The sequence below is a fragment of the Malaclemys terrapin genome, chromosome 7 (genome assembly GCF_027887155.1).
Source record: "Malaclemys terrapin pileata isolate rMalTer1 chromosome 7, rMalTer1.hap1, whole genome shotgun sequence".
Classification (NCBI taxonomy): Eukaryota; Metazoa; Chordata; order Testudines; family Emydidae; genus Malaclemys; species Malaclemys terrapin.
In genome coordinates, this window is record NC_071511.1 from 127,944,520 (window position 1) to 127,970,944 (window position 26,425).

The window sequence follows — 26,425 nt, forward strand, 5'->3', positions numbered from 1 at the left end:
AGGGTCCCGTGTCAATGGAAACGTAGCTCCGCCAGCAACGCCCCGCCGTGCCCAGGGTCCAGAGGCTAGTTCAGGCTGGCCAATGGGGGGAGGGGCGCAGAATGGGTCACACAGGCCAACAAGCAGGAAGGGCGCAGGCCTCCCACTCCCCAGCCCTAGGGCATTGTACAGCGAAGTGCATGATGGGAACGGTACCCCTTCCTCGCAGCCTCCTGCCATAGGTCAGGGTGGGAGCTGACCTGCAGGGGTGGGTGCTGGGGCCCTCATTGCACCCCCATTGGAAAGTCCCTGGGCCTGCTCTGCAGCTGCCTTCAAACGGAGCAGGTCAGCGTAAGTCCCTTTTGTCATTGCAATGACCTAGTCCCTCTGCAGGCCAGAATCTCAAACGCAGCCCGTGCGCTGAGCGGGATGGTGAGGAAACCCAACGCAGAGGGACGGGAAAGAAAGTGAGTAAGAAATCCGGGTTCAGTGGCACTTCCGTGTCTAAACCCGAGACTTAGCACCAAATCTGGAGTTCCGGTGCCTAAGCACCTTCAGGGCTCCCACCCTTGCCCCTGCCTCTGTGCTCACCCCTACGCCTGCTCCCTTGCTGTGCTCTAGGCTTTAATACCCTCTGTAACGGATGTGACAAGCCCCTAACTCAGCCCTGGGGCGGAACCATGGACGGGTGTCCTGGTGAATAATGATTTTATTAACCACTCCCGAGGACATGCTGGGGCCCTGAACAATCCACAAACCCAGACAGCGCCTGCCTCAGAGTGCTTACGATCTTAGCAGCCTCCGTAATGCTAGGCCGCGGCCCCAGGGCATCAGTTGGGTTGCACAGCCGAGCACCTGCCCAAGTACTGCACCATTGTCACCAGGGGGAGCTGTTTCCTCACTGGCGGAGACAATGGGCCCGATTCTCCACTACTGTCCCTGGGGCCTTACGTGGCCATTTACACTAGTGCAACGTGTGTGTGAAAACTAGTGAATCAGACCAGTGCCCAGTGACTTCACACGGGTGTCAATGACTCCAAAGGGCGCCAGGAGAGGGACAACAGGGGTTGCTTCCTCCTAGCGCCTGAGTTCTCAACAAGACAGACCCTTCCATGAAGCTAGCTGACCAGTGTATTTAGAGGGGAGCGCATCTCCCACATCGGCATTTCGGGGCCATGTTCTCCTAGCTGTGCTGACCGCAGCATTTCTTCAGGCCCCCACCGTGGGTGAAAGCTGGAGCCCATGGTGATGCGTGAGGTGTAAGAACCAGAACAGACAAGCTTTGCTGAGCTAAGCAGCTTCAGAACTCGCCCAGGGTGGGACACTGGTTTGGTCTCTGCCAAGGAAAAATCCATGGATCAGCCTCATTTAAAACTGAAATCTGCCTCAGCCCCAATCCAGTCTTCAGTTTCCCGGTAAACACAAATCCGTCTTGGCTCTAGGGCCCCTTTAAAATGGCTGCATTCAGCACTCCTGACAGTGAGAGAATGAGAGTGGGGTTAAATTCAGGGACAACCTATCAATGCTCCTAACTCCCAAGCCCCCATGCATTTAGGCCAGTCCTGGCTGCCTCCCCACCCCACCAGCTCTGCTGATGCTCCTAAGCCCTGACCTGCAGCCCCCTGCTAGCCCAGTCCTGAGCTCCCCCCACCACTCTGCTGATGCCCCTAAGTCCCATTCTGCAACACCCCCATGCTATTCCAGTTCTGGGCTCTCCACACAACTGTATATTCAATTCAAGGAGTCCAAGAGAGCTGGCTGTATTTTAAAGAAGCCTTATTGAGGGTGCAGGAACAAACCATCCTGATGTGCAGAAAGAAGAGCAAATATGGCAGGCGACCAGCTTGGCTTAACAGAGAAATCTTTGGTGAGTTTAAACACAAAAAGGAAGCTTACAAGAAATGGAAACTTGGACAGATGACTAGGGAGGAGGAGTATAAAAATATTGCTCAAGCATGCCGGGGCGTAATCAGGAAGGCCAAACCACAACTGGAGTTGCAGCTAGCAAGGGATGTGAAGGGTAACAAGAAGGGTTTCTACAGGTATGTTAGCAACAAGGAAAAGGTCAGGGAAAGTGTGGGCCCCTTACTGAATGGGGGAGGCAGCCTAGTGACAAATGATGTGGAAAAAGCTGAAGTACTCAATGCTTTTTTTGCCACGGTCTTAGGGTGACCACACAGCAAGTGTGAAAAATCGGGACAGGGGTGGGGGGGTAATAGGAGCCCATATAAAAAAATCCCCAAATATCGGGACTGTCCCTATAAAATCGGGACACCTGGTCACCCTATTCGGCCTTCACAGACAAGATCAGCTCCCACATTGCTGTCCAGGGCAGCACAGCATGGGGAGGAGATGAGCAGCCCTCCGTGGTAAAAGGACAGGTTAAAGACTATTTAGAAAAGCTGGACATGCACAAGGCCATGGGTCCAGATCTAATGCATCCGAGGGTCCTGAGGGAATTAACTGATGTGATTGCAGAGCCATTGGCCATTATCTTTGAAAACTTGTGGTGACTGGGGGAGGTCCCGGCTGATTGGAAAAAGGCAAATATAGTGCCCATCTTTTAAAAAGGGAAGAAGGAGAACCCAGGGAACTACAGACCGGTCAGCCTCACCTCAGTCCCTGGAAAAATCATGGAGCAGGTCCTCAAGGAAACCATTTTGAAGCACTTCGAGGAGAGGAAGGTGATCAGGAACAGTCAACATGGATTTACCAAGGGCAAGTCATGTCTGACCAACCTGATTGCCTCCTATGATGAGGCACACACTGGCTCTGTGGCTATGGGGAAGGTGGTGGATGTGATACATGTGGACTTTAGCAAAGCTTTTGATACGGTCTCCCACAGTATTCTTGCCAGCAAGTTAAAAAAGGATGGATTGGATGAATGGACTGTAAGGTGGGTAGAAAGCTGGATAGATTGTCAGGCTCAATGGGTAGTGATCAACGGCTCGATGTCTAGTTGGCAGCTGGTATTAAGCGGAGTGCCCCAGGGGTTGGTCCTGGGGCCGGTTTTGTTCAACATCTTAATTAATGATTTGGATGATGGGATGGATTGCACCCTCAGCAAGTTCACAGATGACACTAAACTGAGGGGAGAGGTAGATACGCTGGAGGGTAGGGATAGGGTCCAGAGTGACCTAGACAAATTAGAGGATTGGGCCAAAAGAAATCTGATGAGGTTCAACAAGGGCAAGTGCAGAGTCCTACACTTAGGACGGAAGAAACTCAGGCACTGCTACAGACTGGGTACCGACTGGCTAAGCAGCAGTTGTGACGTTTCCCTGTGGTGGTGTCTGGACCGGTGATCTGCTAGGCCTCTCCAATCCACCTGGCAATTTCCTGGTCGCAACTCCTCTGCTGTCACAAGCGTTGGAGCTGCATCTTAATGTAAAGAGACACAGTTACTTCCCAAAAACTTCTTAGAAATAGCATCCTGAAAAACTGGGACTTGGATTGGGGTACCCTCTGCCACCCCTTTCTCTGTTCCTGAGAAGTCAGCTGTGTGACTGTTCCCCCGCAGGAGGTCAGTTACAGAGTTCCTTCTCAAAGCCTGGGTCACAGGCTGAGTGCCTGGGTGCACAGATGCTGACCCAGCCACCCTCTTAGTGTCCTGGACATCCTGCCCCAAGTGACTAGTGAGGAGACATTCCTGTACCCCCACTATTCCTTCCCCAGTTTCCTCCTCTGGCCCCCCTCCTAAGACACATTTCTTTGTGCTGCCCAAGAAGGGTTCTGTCTCTTGTTCATCTGCAGAGCTCTGCCAGCTAACAACTGGGACAGTTTCCTTAATCACTGACAACACCTCTCCTGCCCCTGCGCCTGAGGGCATGTTGCCTTCTGCTGGAAAGGAGCTAGTCTCAGCCCCTCCCATACTTGGAAGCACCCTGCTTCCCTGTGTTACAGAGTCACAGTAATTCTCACCCACCTCAGTGGTTTCTGAGATCCCCTGTCCCTTCTCTGGGCTCTCCTCTGGGACACATTTCTCCCTGCTCCCTAGAGCCGGTTTTGCTTCTGGTTCAGCTGCGACCGGCTGGCAGCCAACAACCTGGACAGTTCTCTCCCTGGCCGGCATCACACCCCCATCCCTTCCTGGTGTGGTGTTGCCTCGAGCTGCAGTGCAGGAGTTGGTCTCAACCAACCAACCTCCCACCTGGAAGCATGTGGCTTCTCCCAGCTGCTGAAGAATCAAGGAGACTCTGTCCCATTCTCTCAGCAGTTCCTGAGACCTTCCCCTTTCCCTCGGGGGTCCCAGCATAACACTCCCTCCTGCTGCAGGTAAATACTTTAACCTGAGCTACATGGAAAAAATCATTACCAAGGAGCAGGTCAACTAGGAGGTGTTCTATTACCCCCACAGTCAAAACACTTTCCAAACCTTCCCACCCCACATGGATTTTAGCTAGTGGTACGAGGAACCTGCTTTCGCTCACCCCACAATCTCTGCCATTTGGCCAGGCAACATACTGGCCTTTGGGACCACACGCTGCTTAACCAGACAGATCTGGGCCTCTGTATCCCTCTGCCCCAAGCATTCCCTGCCATCAGTTTGGACAGCCTGAACATGCTCCATATCTGGTTCTGCAGAGCCTAATCTAACAGAACCAATAGGACAGGTTTCGATTGCTTGGGAGGTTTCTGTGGTGAGGACAGCAGAACTAACATGAGCTGTTGTTTGCCTGCTTCCTCCTAGCACAGGGCATGTATTCCTCAGGTGATCCGTGGAATTGGGCTCTTCTGCTTTTACAGGAGATTTGGGATAGGAGTTACCAGTAGAGGAATGTTTTTAGGTAAGAGAAAGTTTAGGCTCCCAACCCCCTCCCCTCTTCCCAGGGGCAAAATGGGATCCTCCATTCCCACCAGTTTTAAACCCCTCTTTCTGTGGCCTGCCCTCAATAGATGCCTGCTTCTGTTCGAAGGCATCCGCTAAAAAAGCCACCTCATCCCCAGACTTTACATCCTCGTCCCACAGACGCTGCTTCACGTCAGCCTTACGCACGCCTAGGAAATGCTCTTGAGCAACAAGATCCAACATTCCCTCAAAACTTGCCACCTCTTTGCCCCTCACCCATTTCCCCTATTTCATTGTGTTTACATACTCCCCATTACTCACACCAATATCCCTCTTGAGATTCCTAAATTTAACTCTATATGTTTCAGGGGTAATCTGAAAACTTCGCAAAACAGTATCTTTAAATTTACAATCGTCTAAAGCATCTTCAATAGGCATTCCATTGAATACATTTTGAGCTTTACCAGTTAATTTTGAAATCAGGATAGGAACTCTCTTATCATCAGGGATTTCATGTATTCATAGAATCATAGAATATCAGGGTTGGAAGGGACCTCAGGAGGTATCTAGTCCAACCCCCCTGCTCAAAGCAAGACCTAATCTCCAAATCATCCCAGGCAGGGCTTTGTCAAGCCTGACCTTAAAAACCTCTAAGGAAGGAGATTCCACCACTTCCCTAGGGAACCCATTCCAGTGCTTCACCACCCTCCTAGTGAAAAAGTTTTCCCTAATATCCAACTTAGACCTCCCCCACTGCAACTTGAGACCATTGCTCCTTGTTCTGTTATTACACACAGCCTTTCGAAGGTAGTCAGATATTCAGCAATATCATCGCCCTCATTATATGCAGGACATAAGTGTTCCCACTTGTGGATTTTTGGAGTGATGGGAGTCGTTGGGGTTGGGGGGTTCTGGTTCTGCTTCTCTAGCAGGTCCAGTTGGTGTTTTCGCTCTCTCTCTCTCTCTCTCTCTTTCTCCCCACTCTCTCTCTCTCTCTCTCTCCCATAACCCTTCTGTATGCAGCTTCCTCCCTGGCTGAGTCTTTTTCTTTTCTCTCCAGTTCTTTCAGTTGCAGTACTCTCTGGTGCTCACTCTCCTTTTCTGCAATCTGCAGCCTAAAAATCTCCACCTTCGCAATTGCTTCACTGCTTTCACTCATTTTCCTGCTTTTCTGTTCTTACTCCCCTTTCCCGAAATAAGCAAACAGAGAATAACAAAACTGTGACCTGACTGTCTTTAGCCACTGCACTTAAGACTCATTAAAAATCGCAAATATCAGTGCTTAAAGTGTGAACTTCACTTGGAGTAACAAGCCGTACATACACCCTGCTCGCTGCACCACTCTGATGTTCCCCTCTGGTGTTATCTGGACCAGTGATCTGCTAGGCCTCTCCAATCCTTGACTCTGGGAGCCAGCCTTACCCTGCTCTGCTGTGAGAACCCCCACCCCTGGGCTGTTCACGCACAGCCTCTGGCATGTAAACTGCTCCTTGGATTGTACAACCGAATGACACCAGCCAATATCTCCAGTCCCAGACACCACCCTAGGAACCTCCGTCTTGCAGTGTCCAGTTGTGCCCGCTGGACGCTGCAAGGTTATATGAGTTCGTCAATTTAACAAAGAAATTGATATGTGCCAGGCTTGTTATCCGAAGGGGAGTCTGACACACTTCAAACCAGACGCACTGCTTCAGGTAGAATAAACAAACAGATTTATTAGCTATAAAGATAGATTTTAAGTGATTATAAGTCAAAGAACAACAGGGTCAGGTTTGGTCAAATGAAATAAAAGCAAAACGCATTCTAAGCTGATCTTAACACTTTCAGTGCCCTTACAAACTTAGATGCTTCTCAGCCAGGCTCTCCCCTTTGATCAGTGCTTCAGTCGCTTGGTGGTGATGTCTGTAGATGGAGGTGGGAGAGAAAGAGAACATGGCAAAATGTCTCTCCCTTTTATCATGTCCTTTCTTTCCTCCTGGCTTTGCCCCCCCCCCCCCTCAGGGTCAGGTGAGCATCACCTCATTGCAGTCCCAAACTGACCAAGGGAAGGGGGGTGACTCCCTCGAGGGTCTAACTGATTCTTTTGTTGCTGCCTAAGCCAGTGTCCTTTGTTACTGTGAGCCTGGGCTGGGTTTGTCCCATCCATGCCCTGACGAGGTGTGAACTGCCCCTCTGTTCCTGGAGAGTTTTGCCTGGGCTTGCTTTAAGCCACGAGGATACATTTTCAGCCTCATAACTATATACATGAAATTATAACCTATAACCTCACTGTAACATCACTGTAACAATTACTATAACAACCATGCTCAATGCATCATGAGCCTTCTGAAGACACCCAACATGACAAACTTTGCATTGGACACCACACAATCATTTTATAAAGATGAACATGGGGGCAGTAGGGTGTCCCCCCGAGGTACAGAGTGTCACAGCAGTTTTGCGGAAAAGGACTTGGGGATTACAGTGGATGAGAAGTTGGATATGAGTCAACAGTGTGCCCTTGTTGCCTAGAAGGTTAACAACATATTGGGCTGCATTAGTAGGAGCATTGCCAGCAGATTGAGGGAAGTGATTATTCCCCTTTATTTGGCACTGATGAGGCCACACCTGGAGTATTGTGTCCAGTTTTGGGCCCCCCTCTACAGAAAGGATGTGGACAAATTGGAGAGAGTCCAGCGGAGGGCAACGAAAATGATTAGGGGGCTGGAGCACATGACTTATGAGGAGAGGCTCCGGGAACTGGGCTTGTTTAGTCTGCAGAAGAGGAGAGTGAGGGGAGATTTGATAGCAGCCTTCAACTACCTGAAGGGGGGTTCCAAAGAGGATGGAGCTCGGCTGTTCTCAATGGTGGCAGATGACAGAACAAGGAGTAATGGTCTCAAGTTGCAGTGGGGGAGGTTTAGGTTGGATATTAGGAAAACCTTTTTCACTAGGAGGCTGGTGAAGCACTGGAATGGGTTATCTAGGGAGGTGGTGGAATCTCCTTCCTTAGAGGTTTTTAAGGATGGGCTTGACAAAGCCCTGGCTGGGATGATTTAGTTGGGGTTGGTCCTGCTTTGAGCAGGGGGTTGGACTAGATACCTCCTGAGGTCCCTTCTAACCCTGATAGTTTATGATTCTATGAAAACAACTTGAAAAAAATAAGCTGAACTCTAACATGGGGCTAACTAAACCCAAATACAATGAGAACAGCACCCAGCCTCTGGAGGCTCCTGCAGTACAAATAAAGCTAAGTTCTCTGAGTTGCTTCCGTTTCCTACTCCAGTGCTGTGGCTCTATTTCACTGTCTTCCTCTCCTGTTGACATGACACATGGCATGTGACAGGCACACAGCGCTGGGGAATAGGAGTGGCTGGTACCAAGAAAGCCAGCAGCTTTTCTACCACTCGGCTTTCTGAACCTCATCAGCCTCATGGAAGCATAAAGTGGCTTCTTGGAGACCCCCAAATGTAAATGTCTGTTCTGTGTCCGGAGAGCTTCAAACTCAACCATTTAGCACAGACGCAGACACTGCTGGGGTCATGAGAACTTGTATAACTTTATTGGGGTCTGACAGAGCCCTGAGAAATCCCAGAGCTGCTGCATGTGTGGGGGAGAGGGGACACTTCCTAGTGCAGAGTCAGCTCTCATCACCTCTCTCTCAGCCCTGCAAGCAGGAGTTAGGGAATGGGCATCTGTCCACGGGTGGGAGTGTTCCCTCTGCATACAGGTGTGTCTGAGTGGGGGGGGGCTCCCAAGTCTGATCTCCCTGTGCCTGTGGGGAAGGGGAGTAAAGCGCAGGGCTTCTGCAGAACCTCCCTCTTGAACTGTCTGTGGCCCAGCCTGCCCTGCCAAAGGCCCCGGGTTAGAGCATGTGAGTGAACCTGATGTAAGGACGTAGCACCTAGTGCTGCCAGGGGCAGACACATTTCAGGCCAGGTCAGCTGGTAGCAGCTGACCCGCACTGATCACCATGGTGCCCTCACACTTCCTGCCTGCAGGCTAGCTTGCCCTCTTCGACCTTCTTTTTCTTTGCTGTTGTTGTAGAGCAGTGGTTCCCAAACTGGGGTTTGGGGTTCGCAGAACGTTACAGGGGGTTCGCAAGAAAAAATTCATTAATGGAGGCCAGAGGACCCCGGCATTGGAGGCAGCAGGTGCGATCTGGTTGCAGGGCAGACAACCAGAGCCCCAGGGAGAGCAGGGCCGTGCAGTTGGGGCTGGCAGCCCGAGCCCTGCCCCTGTCAGCGGGGGAGCCGGCAGCCCGAGCCCCAGAGAGAGCGGGGCCAAGCAGTTGGCTCTGGCAGCCCAAGCCCTGCCCCCGTCAGCGGGGGAGCCAGCAACTTGAACCCCAGCGCTCCGGCAGGGCTGGCAGCCCGAGCCCCAGAGAGAGCGGGGCCGGGCAGTTGGGGCCGGAAGCCCGAGCCCTGCCCCTGTCAGCGGGGCAGCCAGTAGCCCGAACCCCAGCGCTCCGGCGGAGCTGGCAGCCCCGAGCCTCAGGGAGAGCGGGGCCGGACATTTGGAGCCAGCAGCCCGAGCCCCAGCGGTCAGCGGGACCTGCAGCAGAAGCTCAGTGGAGCTCAGTTGACCGGGGCGGTCAGTGGAGTCCAGCAGCAGGAGCCCCAGGGAGTGTGGATCCAGCAGCCCAGGCCCTGGTGCGGGGCCAGTAGCCTGAGCCCTGTGGTGGGCTGGGTGTCAGTTGAGACCCCCAGACCTGCAGGTGACAGCTCGGACTCCTGTCCTCGTCAGACAGGGGAAGTTGGCGTGGAGGGCAGAGTTAGCAGGAGCAATGCTGTACGTGGGGGGTGGTCCAAGCTAATTTGTCCCTCACAGGGCACCCTCCTAGGGAGAAACCTCGTGGCGGAAGAAAAGCTGTTTGGGAGCCAAACCAGCCAGAAGCACGTTGTAGCCAGTGTAGCAGTGTTAAGGTGCCTCTGTAATTGTCATTCTCTCTGGAGTGCTGTTTTGCTTCAGTGAGACTTGAGTGAATCTTCTCAGTTTCTAGTTTGTTGGTTGTTAGCAGTCTCTCTGTGTTGTTTTTATTAGAACTTTTGTACACAAGTTCAATGGATAAGTGGCTGAAAAAGGAAAGTGTAAAGACGCAAGAATCAGCTAGTGTTTCCTCAAGTCCACACTGTGGAAAATCTACGTCTAATGATCATGATGGTCCTGGAAAGTCACTTACAAAGAAAAGAAAATATGATGATGATTATATAAAATATGGCTTTACATGCACTGGTGATCAAGAATGTCCAAAACCACTGTGTGTGATTTGTGGTGATGTTCTAGCAAACAGCAGCCTCAAACCTTCTCTACTTCAGCGCCATTTAGAAACTAGGCATCCTGCACAACTCGACAAGCCTGTTGATTTTTTCAAGCAAAAATTAGCTGAGAAGAAAAGTGACATTACCAGTTTTATATCCAAAGCAAGTACTGATCATGAAAATGCACTTGAAGCATCATACCGCGTGAGCTACCGAGTAGCAAAAGCATCAGAAGCCCATACCATAGCAGAGAGCTTGATTGGTCCACGTATAAAAGACGTAGTTCATTACATGCTCGGAGAAAAGGCTGCAAACAGGATTGACATGGTACCTTTGTCCAATAATACGTTGTCACGAAGAATTAATGACAGGTCAAATAATGGAGAGACCACAATTGTACATAGAGTGAAAAATAGTCCATATTATGCTATACAATTGGATGAATCAACTGATGTAGCTAATCTAGCTATTTTGCTACTGTTTGTACGTTATGTGAATGAAGGTCTGGTTGAAGAAGACTTGTTGTTTTGCCGACCATTGGAAGAACGTACAACTGGAGAAGATATCTTCAATCTGACTAATGCATATTTTCAAGAAAAGGAAATAGATTGGTCTCGTTGCCTAGGCATTTGCACTTATGGGGCCACATCAATGACGGGGAAGTATACTGGATTTGTAGCTCGAACAAAAAAGGTTGCATCAAAAGTCTCTTGGACTCATTGCAGCATCCATAGACAAGCCCTCACAACAAAACGCATGCCAGAGGGACTGAAGGAAGTGCTGGTCAAAGCAGTGAAAATGGTGAATTTCATAAAATCACGGCCAACAAATTCCAGAATATTTCACATACTTTGTGAAGAAATGGGTAGTATACACGACTGTGTGTTGACCCATACTGAAGTTAGATGGCTCTCACGGGGCAAAATCCTGGTGCGCTTGTTTGAGCTTAGAACGAAAATCCTAGTTTTTTTCAACGGCCACCCTTTCCACCTTGCCAGCAGTATGGAAAATAATGTCTGGCTCCAGAGCCTAGCTTATTTAGCAGATATTTTCTCAAGAATTAATGACCTAAATTTATCTCTTCAAGGTCTCAATATAACAGTTTTCAATGTGCAAGACTGAGTTGAATCCATGATAAAGAAGTTGCAGTTCTGGGAAAGTTGTTTGGAAAACAATCAAACTGAGTGTTTCAGTAATCTTCATGACTTCCTTGCAGAACATAAACTTCAGTTGGATCAGTGCACTAAAACCAATATAACTACACACCTAAAAGGACTTTGCCCAACTTTCAGGGAATACTTTCCAGCTATGTCAGGCGATAAAGACTGGATTCGCAACCCTTTTGATGATACCACTTTCTCAACACAGATATTGAACACTGAGGAAAAAGAGAAATTGATTGAGATCTCCTGTGATTACGAACTGAGAAGGAGTTTCAGAAATCTGTCATTGATCAACTTTTGGCTGAGTTTAAGAAACGAGCACCCCCTGCTGGCAGAAAAAGCTGCTGCAGTTTTGTTACCATTTTCAACAACATACTCATGCGAGAAAGCGTTTTCCTCGTATGCACATCTGAAAACCAAATACAGAAACAGACTTGAGGCCGAACCAGACCTGAGACTTTATCTTTCTCCAAAGGCTCCAGACTTCAAAGAGCTATGCAGAGCAAAGCAAGCGCATCCATCACACTGAGAAAATTTAAATTTAAAACCCTGGAAATATTCATTTTTAGAAGGGGGTTCACGAGATTTCACAATTTAGAGAAAGGGGTTCCCGGGCTGTTAAAGTTTGGGAACCACTGTTGTAGAGGAAGCCAGGCTGAAGGGGGGCAGAGGAGTGGGGCTCCTCTTTGCACTGGAAGCACTGGGATCCGTTCTCACCTCCTGCATTCTATCCAGATCCAAGCAAGCTCTGTCCCCCGTCACCAGTGTCCATTCCACCCCGGCACGGTGGAAAGAGGGGCTCTCTGCTCCCTTAGCGAATTTGGGCCATTTCCGTGGCTGGCCCTAAAGCTGGGAAATGCTATCATGAACCAAACCCCGTAGTCATCGGAGAGCCGGTGCAGTGCCCAGAGCAGCAGGGTGACAGGCTCCCAGCCACCAGCATTGCTGAGCAGGGGCATTGCTGACCTCAGACCAGCGGAAGATTTTTTTTAAAGTTCACCCCAGAGGGTGCTGGAGAGACCCTACCCCAGACCTGTTCTCTCCTAGTTAGAGAAATGAGATACTCTCAGGGACTGACATGTTAGAAGCAGCGGGCCTGGAGCAAACGGGTAAATTCATAAGCAATAAATCCCCAGGCCCATCTGGTTGCACCAAGGATTGGGTGAAGGGGCCTCAGGGTAAGTGACTGAGCTCCCAGCAAAAACGTGCACACTCATAAAAACCAGCCACTGTAGCTGAGTATGGAAGGGTAGCAATGTTGTACTGATCTGTAAAAAGGCTGTAGGTGGGACCCAGGTGTGACAGACCAGTCAGGCTTACGTCTGTACCCGGGAACATGGTAAAAACGTTCCTTAAACACAGAACAAAAGAGGATGGAGCCTGAGGGAGGGACCAACCCCGGCCGGCACAGCCTGTGCGAGGGGGCTGAGCTGCCCCCTTACTACCTGTCACCACGTCTGGATCCTGCGCGCAGCGCTGCTCACCCAGCACAGGGGAGATGGATAAATTAAAGGCAAAAAGGTGCCGAGAACGATTCACAGCCTGGAAAAACCTCCTGTGAAGAGAGATTGAGGAGCCGGGTTTTTATTACTTTACAAAGGTGACAGCGAAGAGAGGACACAATAAACGTATGTAAAATGCAATGGTAAAAACCAACTTGAATGCAGAGTTAAGGTGGCCTGATGGTATGTTGTCCCCTTGCAGAACACTGAGCTGAACAGCACTGGCTGGACTAGCTGTTGGGTGAGCAATACCTCTTTAGACAGGAAAGTAACTTATTGCTAAATACAGGCTCTAGGCTGCCTTTTATATCATTCGTTACCTGACTCTCTTTAATTGAAGCTTTGGTAAATAAACGTTCCTTTGATTTTACCCCAGACAGACTCGGGTGCTGTGTGGTAAGGAGAGCACTGAGCTGAGTGAAGCCGGTGAGCTGGAGTGCTGCTCTGGGGAGGCAGTGGGTTGGTGCACGCTGCGGGTGTGCAAACGACAAGGGACTGGGTGCTCCAGTGCAACAAAGTGGGGTGTGTTAGCTGCTCGCCTGGAGTGGGAAAGAGCAGATTTCATGGTAGCTTGGGGCAGAGCGCGTGTGTTGCCTTCAGCCAGTATTTTTGGGAGAACTTCCCCTGCTGGGCACAGGCAAGACTCCCTCACGCTGTGAGCAGGTGGCAGCGATTCACCCGGACACCTCGGTCTTACATAGGCACCTAGTTAGTACCCCCTCACCCCCTGTCCTGATTTTTCCCAATTGCTGTCTGGTCACCCTACTTCCCTCTTTTGTCCTGGAGCTGGCAACAGCCAAAGATAATTATGTAGGGATCTAGGGGTTATAGTGGACCACATAATATAAGGGATCTAGGGGTTATAGTAGACCACAAGCTAAATATGAGTCAACAGTGTGATGCTGTTGCAAAAAAAGCAAACATGATTCTGGGATGCATTAACAGGTGTGCTGTGAGCAAGACACGAGAACTAATTCTTCCGCTCTACTCTGCTCTGGTTAGGTCTCAGCTGGAGTATTGTGTCCAGTTCTGGGCACCACATTTCAAGAAAGATGTGGAGAATTTGGAAAGGGTCCAGAGAAGAGCAACAAGAATGATTAAAGGTCTTGAGAACATGACCTATGAAGGAAGGCTGAAAGAATTGGGTTTGTTTAGTTTGGAAAAGAGAAGACTGAGAGGGGACATGATAGCAGTTTTCAGGTATCTAAAAGGGTGTCATAAGGAGGAGGGAGAAAACTTGTTCACCTTAGCCTCTAAGGATAGAACAAGAAGCAATGGGTTTAAACTGCAGCAAGGGAGGTCTAGGTTGGACATTAGGAAAAAGTTCCTGTCAGGGTGGTTTTGGGACCGGCTTTGTTCAATATCTTCATCAACGACTTAGATATTGGCATAGAAAGTACGCTTTTTAAGTTTGCAGATGATACCAAACTGGGAGGGATTGCAACTGCTTTGGAGGATAGGGTCATAATTCAAAATGATCTGGACAAATTGGAGAAATGGTCTGAGGTAAACAGGATGAAATTTAATAAAGACAAATGCAAAGTGCTCCACTTAGGAAGGAATAATCAGTTTCACACATACAGAATGGGAAGCGACTGTCTAGGAAGGAGTACGGCAGAAAGGGATCTAGGGGTTATAATGGACCACAAACTAAATATGAGTCAACAGTGTGATGCTGTTGCAAAAAAAGCAAACATGATTCTGGGATGTATTAACAGGTGTGTTGTGAGCAAGACACGAGAAGTCATTCTTCTGCTCTACTCTGCATTGGTTAGGCCTCAACTGGAATATTGTGTCCAGTTCTGGGCACCGCATTTCAAGAAAGATGTGGAGAAATTCGGGAGGGTACAGAGAAGAGCAACATGACCAATGAAAGAAGGCTGAAAGAATTGGGTTTGTTTGGTTTGGAAAAGAGAAGACTGAGAGGGGACATGATAGCAGTTTTCAGGTATCTAAAAGGGTGTCCTAAGGAGGAGGGAGAAAACTTGTTCATCTTAGCCTCTAAGGATAGAACAAGAAGCAATGGGCTTAAACTGCAGCAAGGGAGGTTTAGGTTGGACATTAGGAAAAAGTTCCTAACTGTCAGGGTAGTTAAACACTGGAATAAATTGCCTAGGGAGGTTGTGGAATCTCCATCTCTGGAGATATTTAAGAGTAGGTTAGATAAATGTCTATCAGGGATGGTCTAGACAATATTTGGTCCTGCCATGCGGGCAGGGGACTGGACTCGATGACCTCTCAAGGTCCCTTCCAGTCCTAGAATCTATGAATCTATGTGTATACACTCCCGGTGCCATCAGTGTGCGAGTGCCCCTACAGTAAATGGTGGAGGAAGTAGGTGGCCCTGCTTGGTAAAGGTGTGTTTGTGCTAGGAGGACATGCGTGGATTCCTTTGAGGTGTGTCACATGATATGCTTTGTCCTGTCTGTGAAGAGCTGCATGGGTGTCTCGAAGATCCACTGTGCATCATTTCATTGCAGAGGCGTTTATCCTATACATGAGGAGGACACGAGGTTTTATTATTGTTGGCAGCCAGCAGGGATATGAGAGCAGCCTATGCATTTATTATCTGCATGTACTCCAGGTAAAGTGAGCGTCATCAGTGTCAGGTGTAGCTGTACTGAACGGTGGAGGTAAGTGCACTGGCAGAGCTGGGGGTACAGGGTGGTTGGACAGCAGGTAGTTGGGGTGCATTGGCAGAGCTGGAGGGTTGCCATGTCTCCCATACCTGAGCCCCCAACCTCTCTTGGCTCCCCTACCATCCATCCCCTTTTACCCCTTCCTATAACGCCCCCCTTGCTGTAGCCCCAACCTCTCTTCTCCATGTTCCCCCCACTCCTCCACCCCCTAATGCCGCCTCCTTCCAAGAAGCATTCACATGACCATTCTCCCCCAGATACTTTGATTACATTCCCCCAAAATAAAATTGCCACCCAGGATTCTCAAATCGTAGCAACCTTCTGCCACTAGTCCACAAGCCCTCCTGTTTCAGGTGAGGGCTTGTGATCAGGGCTGGCTCCGGCTTTTTTGCCGCCCCAAGTGGTGAAGGAAAAAAAAAAAAAAAAGATAAAGCCGCAATCGGCGGCACTTCGGTGACAGCTCTACCGTGCTGCTTCATTCTTCAGTGGCAATTCGGCAGCCAGTCCTTCCCTCCAAGAGGGACCGAGGTACCCGCCGCCAAAGACCCGGACGTGCCGCCCTTTTCCACTGGCTGCCCCAAGCACCTGCTTCCTGTGCTGGTGCCTGGAGCCGGCCCTGCTTGTGATTGATTAATTTACCCTTCATTATGTTAATTGAAGGGTGAATTCGCAGTCATCAAACTTAACAGGGTCTGTGATTCATCCACGCAGAGTCAGTACCTCTCAGTTTAACAGTATAAGGCAGCAGAAGAAAACCATTCTGGGGGGACAATAGCTCAGAAACCCCTTGGTCAAGTGACCCTGAATTTGGATCACTATGGTTACCCTTCACTCCCATGAGGCCCACCAAATTTCAAAGCAATCTGATTAATCATTCAGATTTTAGAGCACTTCTAGGAGTCAAGCTTCAAAGCATATAAAATGGCAGGAATGAAATCCCTCCAGCCGTTTTCTGAGGTGGTGCGTATGCAGTGTGAAAACGAGAGAGACGGGGGTGGGTGGGGAAAACCTTTTACTGGACCAACTTCTGCGGGTGAGAGAGACACTCAGACTTCCCGGGGAAGAGCTCCGTGGAGCTCCAACGCTCGTCTCCCCCACCCACAGAAGTTGGTCCAATAAAAGACGTTCCCTCCCTCCCTTGTGTCTCTAATACCTTGAGCCCGACATGGCTACAGTAACACTGCCTGCAGCAGCGTCAACATGTACATTTTCTTATTGTTCTCACTGTGGGGCCCCCAAAGCTTTAGTGAGCGCCAGGCTCTGCCGTGGGTAAAACTCAACAGCCCCATGTTGACCCAGAGCTCATCAATAGTTTGAGCTCTTCCTCAGTACAAAATACCCCACACCTAAAGACGTTTTTTAAAATGGCAATTTTTTTCAGGGCTTATATCTCCAGAACCCCAGCTCAAATGACTCCAAGTTTGGACATAAACCCTAATCTGCACCCGCCTGAGGCACCCCAAATTTCAGAGAACCCTGACTAAGCATATCAATTTTAGAGGACTTAGAAAGACTGACCTTTACACAGCCATCTTTACGCAAACTTAACTATAGTGGTGCTGGTGTGCCACTGTAGTAACGACCGGGATACAGGAAGTAGATCAGGAGCTGCTGTTCTCCCTGTCTCCTAACATAAGAACAAAGGGACATTTAATTACATTAACAAGGTGGCACATTTTAAATTGATTTTTTCACATTCACCTCTGGAACTCACTGCCACGGGAAGTCACTGAGGCCAAGAATTTAGCAAGTTTCAGAAAAACATTGAACATGTATAAGGCTGTGACACTCTGTACCTCAGGGGAACACCCAGCACCCCCATGTTCATCCTTATAATATGATTGTGTGGTGTCCAATGCAAAGTTTGTCATGTCAGGTGTCTTCGGAAGGCTCATGATGCACTGAGCATTGTTATTACAGTGAGGTTATAGGTTATAATTTCATGTATATAGTTATGATACTGAAAATGTGTCCTCATGGCTTAAAACAGGCCCAGGCAAAACTCTCCAGGAACAGAGGAGCGGTTCACACCTCATCAGGACATGGATGGGACAAACCCAGCCCAGCCTCACAGGAACAAAGGACACTGGCCTAGGCAGCAACAAAGGATCTGTTGGACTCTCGAGGGAGTCACCCCCCTTCCCTTGGTCAGTCAGGGACTGCGACGAGGTAATGCTCACCTGACCCTGAAGGGGGGTGGCAAAGCCAAGAGGGAAGAAAGAACATGATAAAAGTGAGAGATGTTTGCCAGACATCACCACCAAGCGACTGAAGCACTGATTAAAGGGGAGAGCCTGGCTGAAGGGCAACCAGCCAGCCCGTGGTGAGAAGCATCTAAGTTTGTAAGGGCACTGAAAGTGTTAAGATCAGTTTAGAATGTGTTTTGCTTTTATTTCGTTTGACCAAATCTGACTTGTTGTGCTTTGACTTATAATCACTTAAAATCTATCTTTTATAGTTAATAAATCTGTTGGTTTATTCTACTGAAGCAGTGCGTTTGGTTTGAAGTGTGTCAGAGACTCCCCTTGGGATAACAAGCCTGGTGCATATCAATTTCTTTGTTAAATTGACAAACTCATATAAGCTTACAGCATCCAGCGGACACAACTGGACACTGCAAGACGGAGGTTCCTAGGGTTGTGTCTGGGACCGGAGATATTGGCTAGTGTAATTCGGTTGTACAATCCAAGGAGCAGTTTACATGCCAGAGGCTGTGCGTGAACAGCCCAGGGGTGGGGGTTCTCACAGCAGAGCAGGGTGAGGCTGGCTCCCACAGTTGAGGATTGGAGTGACCTAGCAGATCACCGGTCCAGATAACACCAGGGGAACGTCACAAAGGCTATCAAGAGTGTCCCGAGTTGTTGTAGACAGACAAGGTGGGTGAGGGAATATTTGGCTTAACTTCTGTTGGTGAGAGAGACAAGCTTCCTGAGGAAGAGCTCCGTGTAGCGCGAAAGCTTGTCTCCCTCACCAACAGAAGGTGGCCAATAAAAGATATTACCTCTCCCCCGCCTCCATCTCTCTAACATCCTGGGACCGGCCCTGGGTGACACCACCACTGCAAACAGAGTTGTTGTAGTAAATACTAAACAAAGAGTTTGAGGAGATAAATCCTCATGTTTCAGGGTTTAAAATAATTGCTCGCTATTCAAGGTCAGGATGAGCGCTCCGTGGGGGCCAGATGATCCCACATCTACCTAATGCGAGGGCCTTACCCCTTCTCCTGGGACTGGCCACTGCCAGAGACAGGAGACTGGGCTAGATGGACCATGGCTCTGAGCCAGTCTGACCAGTCCTAAGTTCCTCCATTCCGACTATTCTGGGAGGCCCATAGAAAATCGCCCTCCACTGCCTATCTCCTTCCCCAGAGGTCGCAGGGGTGGCCCAGAGACCGTTGTCACCGCACCTCAGCTCAGCCTGGGCCAGTTGCACTTCATTTGGTGTTCAGTGGTTAGTCTGGAGGTGGGTTAATAAACCACGTTTGTGTCTCGGAACAGCCTAGAGTCCCCGTCTCCGCCTCTCTCCAGGCTTGCTGCCCTGTGGCTCCCTCGCCTGCAGGGCTGTGCCTAGAACAGCCATTAGGCATCATTGTGCCCGGAGGATGGTTCCCCACCAGCCCTGCTGCTGGGCACGTCACTGGGCTGAGCGGGGCTGCGCCAGCTGTTTGATTTCAGTGACAAGAGGAACAGATGTAGGAGCTGCTGAGCAATGGAAACTTCTCCGCTGAGTTTATCCAGACTTGGGGTTTCCCTTCCCTGCCCTCCGAGCTGTCAACATTAATGGGAGAGCTCCTCAGCTGCAGCCTTTCCCACAGGACAGCTTCAATGCAGGGAATCGGTGCCGGGCGAGGAAGAAGTGAAGGAGGGAACGGGAGGGTGCAGCCCTCCAAGTGGCTGATGGGAAGACGGTGAGGAAATGCCAGATCTGTGTGCACAAGGCACAATAATGCCGCCCTGAGAGAGAGAGAGAGAGGCAGCGAACGATCCAGATTCCTGGCACCGCCGAGATCACGGGAAACAAGGCACTCACAGCACAAAGGAATGCTAGAACGGACTCCAGAGAAACGCTCCTCCTCTCCCGGGGGAGCCAGTTCCTGTCACAAGGCCCCAAGGCAGCCCCGCCCCCGCCCCATCTAAACTCTGCCAGAGGAATTGCTTGACCTCAAAACTTTCCCTCTAGGATCTTTTCCCAGTGCAGATTTATTGCAACAAGGTTTTTTGGCTGGGCACAGCTGCCTCCACTTCTCCGTGTGTCCCCCACTCGGGCCCAGCCCAGGGCGTTTCCCGCTTGGCCTGACAGCTGGCTGGAAAAGTTCTGGGCTCCAGCTACTCAGCACGAGATTCAGGGCAAGCTGGAGGGTTCAGGGCCTCCAGGGCATTTTACCTTCTGAAGTTGCTCTTATTTCACCTTCCCAGCTGAGCTCCATCCACACAGGCCAGTGGGGTGAGCAGCCCCCTTCCCAATCCCAGGCGCACAGACATCACCATGGGGCATCTCCCAGGTAGGTCCAACAGGCCCCAGCCTCTGGCTGTCTCGGTCCCTTGAATTCCCGGCTCCTCGTGCTCCGTGCACACCGAGAGCACAGCTTTCAGGCTGGAGAGACCATCTCAGTAGCGGCAGGAAAGGCAACCATTGCCTGTGACCTCCCCACCACGGCTCTGGAGCCAGTCCTGCTGCAGTGCCTCTGGCCAGGAGCCAGGGATCTGTGTCAATGGTTAACCTCAGCAGAGCAGGGAGACGAGAGGGGCAGGAGAGAGGATTTTTCCTGAGTCCCTCCCAGCCCGTGATGGGTGTCTGGAAGATGCCCTGCTGCCTCTTCCTCACTGCTCTGGGGTTACCCTAGTTCAGCATGAGACCAGCGTCTCTGCAATGCCAGGCACTCAGCCGACTGTTGGAGCCCCAGCTCTTTGCCCACGGCTCCGTGGTCCATGTTCTGCAGTGAGTGTGGCAGCTGTGGAGAGCGCAGCATGTGTGGGAGGGGGAGGAGGTCACACCCTTGGGCAGGGGTGTGCTGACAGGGGCTTTCCTGACACTGGCCGTGCACCTGGATAAAGTGACCCTCTTTCTTTCAGAGGTGGCGTGGCACATAGACCGGTAGAGCCCTGGCTCTCTGGCTGACAGATGGGCAACAAGGCCTGTGCTGCAGTTAGCATACAGGGTCTGCCCAAGTCCCAGGCAATAATGGGATGGATTGATGGCCCTCTCCCACCATCTCCTGTGTCTGTTACCACTCTACGGGGAGGGGTGTGCGTGTGTATTTACCTCCCTTAGGGGTCAGTCTATTGCATTCACGGTCAGGGCAGCTTCCCACACTGTTACATTCATCGGGACAGCGACGGCTCCCAGCACCGCGAGAACATATTCAGAGGGGGAGGTCTGGCTGCTAGACTGCCAGCTCCATCGCAGGACTGGTCCTGAGCCAGCTCGTTCAGCCAGGCTCCAGCTTCCTCCAGACACCAGCAGCGTTGAGGGGCTTGATGGCTGGTGTTGTACTTAAAGTGCTGCACAGGATCTTTTCAGGGGGAATAAGACAAAACGCCACATTTATTAGTAATACATGTATTCCTTAACACTGTATCATATGCATATAATATATTACACTTACACTCACACACACATACAAACACACTCCGTCTTGTTACCAATTAGGCCTTGTCTACACTACGAGAGTAGTTCGAATTTACTTGCATCGAATTTTTGGAATCGATATTGCAAAGTCGAACGTCTGTGTCCACACTAAGGACAGTAATTCGACTTTGTGAGTCCACACTAACGGTGAAAGCGTCGACATTCGAAGCGGTGCACTGTGGTCAGCTATCCCACAGTTCCCGCAGTCCCCTCTGCCCATTGGAATTCTGGGTGTAGCCGGCAATGCCTTCTGGGTAACAAAATGTGTCGAGGGTGCTTTTGGGTAACTGTCGTCATCCGTCCATCACTCCCGCCCTCCCTCCTTGAAAGCGCCGGCGGGAAATCAGTTCGCGCACTTTTCCAGTCATTGACAGCACGGATGCCACAGCACTGCGAGCATGGAGCACGCTGCGACCATCGCTGCAGTTGTGGCCGCTCTCAACGCCTCGCAGCTTATCATACAGGTTTCCCTGAGGCAGATGCAGAAAAGTCAGGCGAGGAGGCTACGGCACCGCGGTGATGTCCTGAAGTCTGAGAGTAGCACAGACCTCTCAGAAAGCAGGGGACCCAGCGCCGAGGACATCACGATGGCAATGGGTCATGTTGATGCCGTGGAACGGCGATTCTGGGCACGGGAAACAAGCACTGAGTGGTGGGACCGCATAGTGCTGCAGGTCTGGGATGAATCCCAGTGGCTGCGAAACTTTTGCATGCGGAAGGGAACTTTCCTGGAACTTTGTGAGTTGCTGTCCCCTGCCCTGAAGCGCAATGACACCTGGTTGCGAGCTGCACTGAGTGTACAGAAGCGAGTGGCCATAGCCCTCTGGAAGCTTGCAACGCCAGACAGCTACCGGTCAGTCGCGAACCAGTTTGGGGTGGGCAAATCTACCGTGGGGGTTGTTGTGATGCAAGTAGCCAAGGCAATCGTTGATGTACTGCTGCCAAAGGTAGTGACCCTGGGAAACGTGGAGGCGATCATAGATGGCTTTGCAGCGATGGGATTCCCAAACTGCGGTGGGGCCATAGATGGAACTCACATCCCTATCCTGGCACCGGACCACCAGGCCAGCCAGTACATTAACCGAAAGGGCTATTTTTCCATGGTGCTGCAAGCACTGGTGGACCACAGGGGACGTTTTACCAACATCTACGTGGGATGGCTGGGCAAGGTTCATGACGCTCGTGTTTTCAGGAACTCTGGTCTGTTTAGACGGCTGCAGGAAGGTATTTACTTCCCGGACCACAAAATAACTGTTGGGGATGTGGAGATGCCTATAGTCATCCTCGGGGACCCAGCCTACCCGCTAATGCCCTGGCTCATGAAGCCCTATACTGGCGCCCTGGACACTGAAAAAGAACTCTTCAACTACCGGCTGAGCAAGTGCAGAATGGTGGTGGAGTGTGCTTTTGGCCGTCTCAAGGGGAGATGGAGAAGCTTACTGACTCGCTGTGATCTCAGCGAAACCAATATCCCCATTGTTATAGCAGCTTGCTGTGTGCTCCACAATCTCTGTGAGAGCAAGGGGGAGACCTTTATGGCGGGGTGGGAGGTTGAGGAAAATAGCCTGGCTGCTGATTACGCACAGCCAGACAGCCGGGCGATTAGAAGAGACCACCGGGAAGCGCTGTGCATCCGGGAGGCTTTGAAAGCAAAGTTCCTGAGTGAGCAGGGTAACCTGTGACTTTAAAGTTTGTGTACAGAGAAGCTGAACCTGCCCCCGTTTCTTTACCCAGTTAATGTTGACTATCCTATCCAGTTACATACCCCCTTCACCCCACTTCCAACACACGTTTCGAAATAAAAATAGTTCTACTTTGTTAATGCACACCGTTTTCTTTAATACTGTTTTCGCGGGAATTTTTTAAAACTGGGACGCAGACTGTGGTGCGGAGCGGGTGTAGTGTAGTGACGCGAATGAAGCTTCTAAACTCAAGGATTGACGGGCTCCGCTGCGGTGGGATGGTTGTTTCAACGGAGCCTGTCACCCCTCCTGATCGGGACTGTGTGTATGGGGGGGCTATGTGACTTTGTGGCAGGGGGAGGACGGTTACAGATCCCCTGCTGCGTGGCTCTGTGATCCTGCATAAGGACCGCCGCTTAAGATCTGTAACTGCCCTCCCCCGCCACAAAGTCACAGAGCAACCCACCCCCCACCACATAACATGAAAACAACCTCCCAGACTAACCAGGGTAACTAGTCACTGCATCACTGCACTGTGTATGTGCCCTGCTGCTGTGCCTGCCCCCGCCTATGTACCCTGCCAAAGGCGACTGTCCTGTCCAATTACCAACCCCCTTTCCCCTCCTCCTCCAAAAGAACATCATTGAAACAGTACTTAACATGAACGTATTTTTTATTATCAACTACACATGGAACTGGGAGGTGAAACTTGGACGGGGGCTTGTGTCAGGCGGGAAGGAAAGAACTTTTCAAGTTTTGGGGAATGAGAGCCTTCTGGTACTAGAGCTCTCTGCAGGGATGGAGTGAGAGTTAGCACGGACTCTGCCGCCTCTCCTTCTTTGCACTTTGGGTGAGGTGGGTATGGGACTTGGTGGCGGGGGAGGGCGGTTAGAGATGGACTGCAGCGGGGCTCTGTCCTCCTGCCTCCGTTCCTGCAGAACATCCACAAGGCGCCGGAGCGTGTCTGTTTGCTCCCTCAGTAGTCCAAGCAGCGTTTGAGTCGCCTGCTGGTCTTCCTGCCGCCACCTCTCCTCCCGATCCATGTTTGCTTGCTGCATTTGGGACAAGTTCTCCCGCCACTGGGTCTGCTGTGCTGCCTGGGCTTGGGAACAGGCCATAAGTTCAGAGAACATGTCCTCCCGTGTCCTCTTCTTCCTATGCCTAATCTTCGCTAGCCTCTGGGAGTGTGATGCCAGGCTAGGTTGTGAGACAGTCGCAGATGTGGCTGTGGGAATGGGAAAAAGGGAGTGAATTCCTCAGAAAGATAAATGTAGTTGTGAACAAAGAACATAGTCTTTCTCTGTGAACAAGACCATGCACAGCACCTATCACATGCGCACTCAGCACAAGGTCGAATTCTCGGCCTTCGCATTCAGTGCCTGGGGTCTTCCACAGCACATTTGAGAAGCGGGGCAGCACAACGGAATTTCTGTTGCAGGCAGACATGGTAAGCCGTAGACTTGTGGCAGTTTAAAACTTTTATATTACCACTGGCCTCATTTCACATTTAAAGCAATGTCAGTCCCTGCTGCCAGCAATCCGGCAAGCGGGAACTCTGCCCCTGTCCCACCCCCTCGCGGCTGTCCCCAGGAATGATCCCTTTCGGCAGCCCCTCTCCCGCCTCCACCGCGTGGCTGCAAACCAGCGGTTACAGTTCTGTAAAGGAACGAGCAAGCAGTCCCAACACTAACATTCCCCTACCTAATTCAAAGCAGGTCACCATGGGCGACATCACCCTGATGAGGATCTCTGACAGCGAGAGAGAGAGAATGCTCCGGGAAAGCCTCCAAAGACCAGGGCCGTATGCCGCCCTGCTGTGCAGAGCAATGATTCCCGAGTACTTGATAGTCTCGTGGCGCGGCAACGTGTCGTACTTCGGAGGACCCAATAAGGCCGCTCTCCCCAGGAACCTCATGCAACGGCTTTCCAATTACCTCCAGGAGAGCTTCATCGAGATGTCCCGGGAGGATTACTGCTCTATCCCTGCACATATAGACCGCATTTTACTCTAGCTGCTGTAGCAGGGACTAAACAGTAGAGCGGCTTGGGCAGGACAATCACGGAAAACCGGACATTGCTAGATTTTTTTTCAAAACTTGCACTGCCCATGACTGAACCGTTAAGTGCCTAGGGCAAAGTAATCATGAACAACCCATTCTTTTAATTGTTAATATTCCTGTTCTGTTAAAAATAAATGTTTAGATGTTTACAACACTTACTGGCTGATCCTTCCCCAGATTCTGTGTCCGGGGTAACGGCTGGGGACGCTTCGTAGGGGATCTCTGTAAGGGTGATGAAGAGATCCTGGCTGTCGGGGAAATCAGTGTTCTGAGCGCTGCCGACTGCCTCGCCCTCCTCATCTCCTTCCTCATCTTCCCCGTCCGCTAACATGTCCGAGGAACCGGCCGTGGACAATATCCCATCCTCAGAGTCCACGGTCAGTGGTGGGGTAGTGGTGGCGGCCGCACCGAGGATGGAATGCAGTGCCTCGTAGAAACGGGATGTCTGGGGATGGGATCCGGAGCGTCCGTTTGCCTCTTTGGTCTTCTGGTAGCCTTGTCTCAGCTCCTTGATTTTCACGCAGCACTGCGTTGCATCCCGGCTGTATCCTCTCTCTGACATGTCTTTTGAGATCTTCTCATAGATCTTTGCATTCCGTTTCTTGGAGCGCAGCTCAGAAAGCACGGACTCATCGCCCCACACAGCGATGAGATCCAAGACTTCACGATCAGTCCATGCTGGGGCCCTCTTTCTATTCACAGACTGCACGGCCATCACTGCTGGAGAGCTCTGCATCGTTGCCAGTGCTGCTGTGATCGCCACGATGTCCAGACAGGAAATGAGATTCAAACTGGCCAGACAGGAAAAGGAATTCAAATTCAAATTTTCCCGGGGCTTTTCCTGTGTGGCTGGTCAGAGCATCCGAGCTCGTACTGCTGTCCAGAGCGTCAACAGAGTGGTGCACTGTGGGATAGCTCCCGGAGCTATTAGCGTCGATTTACATCCACACCTAGCCTAATTCGACATGGCCATGTCGAATTTAGCGCTACTCCCCTCGTCGGGGAGGAGTACAGAAGTCGAATTAAAGAGACCTCTATGTCGAACTAAATAGCATCGCAGTGTGGACGGGTGCAGGGTTAATTCGATGTAATGGCGCTAACTTCGACATAAACGCCTAGTGTAGACCAGGCCTTAGTTGCTCCCCTTAACTTCACTGGCCAGGTGAGTTGGATGGGGGAGGGGTGGAGCCGGGCTTCTGCCGATCCGGATCGATGCTCCCATGTTGACAAGACGAGACCCGGGGTCCTCTGCAAGACACCTCACTTTTATAGCAGCTTCCCTCTCATGCAAATCTATACCAGATTCAAACTCTGTGTCTGTGTCCATTGGTCCTTTGTGCTGCTTTCTTTTGAGTTTCAGAGTAACAGCCGTGTTAGTCTGTATCCGCAAAAAGAAGAACAGGAGTACTTGTGGCACCTTAGAGACTAACAAATTTATTAGAGCATAAGCTTTCGTGGACTACAGCCCACTTCTTCGGATGCATATAGAATGGAACATATAATGAGGAGATATATATACACACATACAGAGAGCATAAACAGGTGGGAGTTGTCTTACCAACTCTGAGAGGCCAATTAATTAAGAGAAAAAAAACTTTTGAAGTGATAATCAAGCTAGCCGAGTACAGACAGTGTGATAAGAAGTGTGAGAGTACTTACAAGGGGAGATAGAGTCAACGTTTGTAATGGCTCAGCCATTCCCAGTCCTTATTCAAACCAGAGTTGATTGTGTCTAGTTTGCAT

General features: G+C 50.6%; 1 protein-coding gene and 1 long non-coding RNA gene across 2 annotated transcripts; both read right to left on the reverse strand.

Annotated features, from left to right (window-relative positions):
• Positions 1 to 1,749: 1,749 nt before the first annotated feature.
• On the reverse strand, positions 1,750 to 19,947 carry LOC128839963 (uncharacterized). The gene is made up of 3 exons (XR_008445578.1): positions 19,696 to 19,947; positions 16,831 to 16,939; positions 1,750 to 3,360 (listed from the first exon to the last, which is right to left on the reverse strand). It is a non-coding gene; the product is annotated as an uncharacterized LOC128839963 (long non-coding RNA).
• A 3,071-nt stretch (positions 19,948 to 23,018) lies between these two features.
• Positions 23,019 to 25,207, reverse strand: LOC128839962 (uncharacterized). The gene is made up of 2 exons (XM_054033329.1): positions 24,842 to 25,207; positions 23,019 to 23,847 (listed from the first exon to the last, which is right to left on the reverse strand). Exons 1-2 carry the CDS (start codon positions 25,011 to 25,013, stop codon positions 23,372 to 23,374), a joined length of 648 nt encoding a protein of 215 aa, XP_053889304.1. The 5' UTR covers positions 25,014 to 25,207; the 3' UTR covers positions 23,019 to 23,371.
• Positions 25,208 to 26,425: the final 1,218 nt, after the last annotated feature.

Coding starts and splice junctions, on each gene's coding strand:
- LOC128839962 (XM_054033329.1), bottom strand. CDS start 25,013: ATGTTAGCGGACGGGGAAGATGAGGAAGGAGATGAGGAGGGCGAGGCA. Junction 23,848..24,841: donor ATCTGGGGAAGGATCAGCCA/GTAAGTGTTGTA, acceptor CCATTCCCACAG/CCACATCTGCGACTGTCTCA.